General features: G+C 30.8%; 1 protein-coding gene across 1 annotated transcript; it reads right to left on the bottom strand.

Moving 5' to 3' along the window:
- Positions 1 to 553: 553 nt before the first annotated feature.
- Positions 554 to 2,797, bottom strand: LOC112460601 (leukotriene A-4 hydrolase-like). The gene is made up of 5 exons (XM_025025362.1): positions 2,679 to 2,797; positions 2,217 to 2,468; positions 1,830 to 2,125; positions 1,416 to 1,762; positions 554 to 824 (listed from the first exon to the last, which is right to left on the bottom strand). The coding sequence occupies exons 1-4, from the start codon at positions 2,679 to 2,681 to the stop codon at positions 1,486 to 1,488; spliced, it is 828 nt and encodes a 275-aa protein (XP_024881130.1). The 5' UTR covers positions 2,682 to 2,797; the 3' UTR covers positions 554 to 824; positions 1,416 to 1,485.
- Between the last annotated feature and the right edge of the window lie 6 nt (positions 2,798 to 2,803).

Genomic DNA, 2,803 nt, shown 5'->3' with positions numbered 1-2,803 from the left:
TTTAAGAAATATATTTAAAAAGTTGTATTGTTCGAGATGATAAATTTGAAAACGGAAATAAATTCGGTAAACTATGCGTCTTTCAATAGATGTTTTTTAAACAAAACTATATAAATCTTCTAACACATCGCAATAAAGAAATAACTGAAATAATAATAAACAATTCAATAATTTGTCAAAATACAAAACTGAAATTTTACACAATACATTTATTTATTAAAATAAATATATTTTAAAATGTTCAGTATTTATCGAAATATTTCGTAAATTGATTTTTGTCTTAACTAGACATACAGACGCGCAATACGCGCTATTTAGCTAATATTATAGGTAAAGGTACTATTACTGTCACATTATTAAGCTTTATTTTAATATCTCTATGCAAAATAGCTGCGAAGGAACAGAATTACATATAAACAATTATTCAGTTCTGTTTAGAAGATAGGTACTGATGACATTAATATATCATTTACAAAAAAATTACACAAAAAATTCTTCTAATACATTTATTTCTTTAATTTTCTCTTGAATATTTGTTTGTTATAAATTTCGAACAGTAGTTATTAAAATATAAATTGAATGTATATAGGACAGAATATAATATAAATTGTTGCATCATAGAACAGGCCTACAGCTGGTTTGCACATTTCAGCCGATCTTATACCTACTACATCCTCCCTCCTAGGGTTTCGTAGCATCTAGGCTGTTTGCGGAAACATAAGATGCTTGAGCTCAGGGATGGTATTATATTGAGAAAAAAAAATGGACTGTACGCGCGGACTAAATTTGTATAATTGTTGATCCAATGGTTGATTCAACAATTATTAAGTTATACTAAGAGAGGTATAGTTATTCTATAGTTTATTCATGTCACCTATCAACATTTTTAAACTAAGAATTAGTTACTTTAACCAATGTTTAGTTGAATGCGTATCAGACTAAATATTTTAGTTTAATGAAATACATTTTGCGTTTTTCAATAAATTTTTTTTCTTAGTGTAGCTATAAATAGTGCGCCCTCGCGCGCGCCTGAGTGTGTATGTGTGTGGTGTGTAATAGGATATATATTACATGTTATATAATTATACATACATTACATATATTTTAATTATATAAATATGTATAATATATGTATAATATATTATATTATATTATATTATTACATGGATTTTATATGCACATATAATAACAATTATGACCAGTGAATACACCAGCGCAAACTCGCCAAAGTTTCACACAGGCATATGATTTATAAGTTATTACCTTCTCTTAGCTTATAGCTAGAACCTTTTATGGCTCCGTGAACAACATGTATGCCACGAAACGAGAGGAGTGAAGTTAATAGTAAGCAATATCGGCCGTAAATTTACTGTATACCTGTATGTCATTTTGTATCAATCAGGATAAACTTATTTTAACTTCATTTTCGACATATCATCTTCCGTCAGTTAATATATATATATATATAGGACATTTGTTGTATAATCATGCTCTAGGTTCCAATGCAACCCCAAGAATGGATGATAATTCGTTTATGGTTTCAGGAAGCATTTTAGAACGATTATCATCAGTTGCAGTAATTATTGCCCTAAATCGTGTGATGGCCGACTGACGAGTTTCTTCCCATTCGTACAAATCGCGGAATATTGGGCAGGCATATTTCGGCAAACAATATTCGTTGCAGACAAAATTTAAAGCGGTCTTTGTTATTCGTCCGTCATCTGACCATTTATTTTTGATACACAATCGCAGCCAGAGAAACCTGCGAGATACATGCGCGATATGTTACTCAACTACAAAACAATCTGAATATAGAAAAGTATATTTACTTGATTTCACAATAAGGCCGCATTTCCAGAATAGGTCTTTCTATCAATAGTAATTTGGCTGGCGAAAGATCCGTAGGCAATGTAAGTAAATAGGTTAAAAATTCTATTATAGCGCGATCATCAGTATTACGTGTTACTTCTAGAATCAGATCACGACTCTTCTCGTATTCTTTTTCGTCGACCAAGCTGTCCGCTTTACGATGCCAATCAGTTTTCTCTATAGCCATGAAACCGCGATAAGAAGGTGGGATACCTGGTTGATTAAACCATTCATCCCACTTTACAGAATCTAACACCTAGCCACAAGATAAAAGTTTAAGTTGTTATTCGCTGTTTAATACACAAAAATAAAGAACTATATGTTTATTTCCATAAAAATTTTGTTACCCCGTGTTTCTCTTTAAAATGATCATACAGGGAATCCTTAAAATCATTAGTTGTTAGGTATTCTGAACCGCTGAAATCACGACGGTTGAAAAAACACTTTACAAGAAAACTCCAGAATTCTGTGGGGCCACCTAAGACCTCTTGTAAGTAGTCCAAAAACACACACCCTTGTTCCGACACGTATTTGATAATATTCATGGGCAATTTCGTCAAATCTTTATGTACTAAAGAGTCGGTGCTGTGTTCGTTTTGCTGTAATAGTAATTCAGTTTCAGAAAATAGTGTAAAATTATGTAAATGTAACTCTAATAGTATAATTCAGTTTTAAAAAATAATGTAGTAAATATGTAGTAGAAATGGATATGCAGTGGAAAGCACACGTATGAAATAGAAAATAATATTATCAATCATATTCAATACATTTCTTTCTGTAATTTTATCCAAGAAAAATTAATACTTTACCATATTCAGCACATTGTTAATGGCTTTTATTTCTAGAAATCCGCGGATATCATTGTTGTGTATCACATTATTTATAGAATTCCTATAAATGAATGTACTAAGGCCTTTAATCAACCACAAGTCTT

This window comes from Temnothorax curvispinosus, unplaced genomic scaffold (genome assembly GCF_003070985.1).
Source record: "Temnothorax curvispinosus isolate PA1 unplaced genomic scaffold, ASM307098v1 QBEX01010661.1, whole genome shotgun sequence".
Taxonomy (NCBI): domain Eukaryota; kingdom Metazoa; phylum Arthropoda; class Insecta; order Hymenoptera; family Formicidae; genus Temnothorax; species Temnothorax curvispinosus.
Note: the sequence above shows the minus strand (reverse complement) of the source record. Positions and strands in the feature narration are given on the sequence as shown.

Coding starts and splice junctions, on each gene's coding strand:
- LOC112460601 (XM_025025362.1), bottom strand. Junction 2,126..2,216: donor ATTTTAAAGAGAAACACGGG/GTAACAAAATTT, acceptor TCTTGTGGCTAG/GTGTTAGATTCTGTAAAGTG. Junction 1,763..1,829: donor CGGCCTTATTGTGAAATCAA/GTAAATATACTT, acceptor TGTATCTCGCAG/GTTTCTCTGGCTGCGATTGT.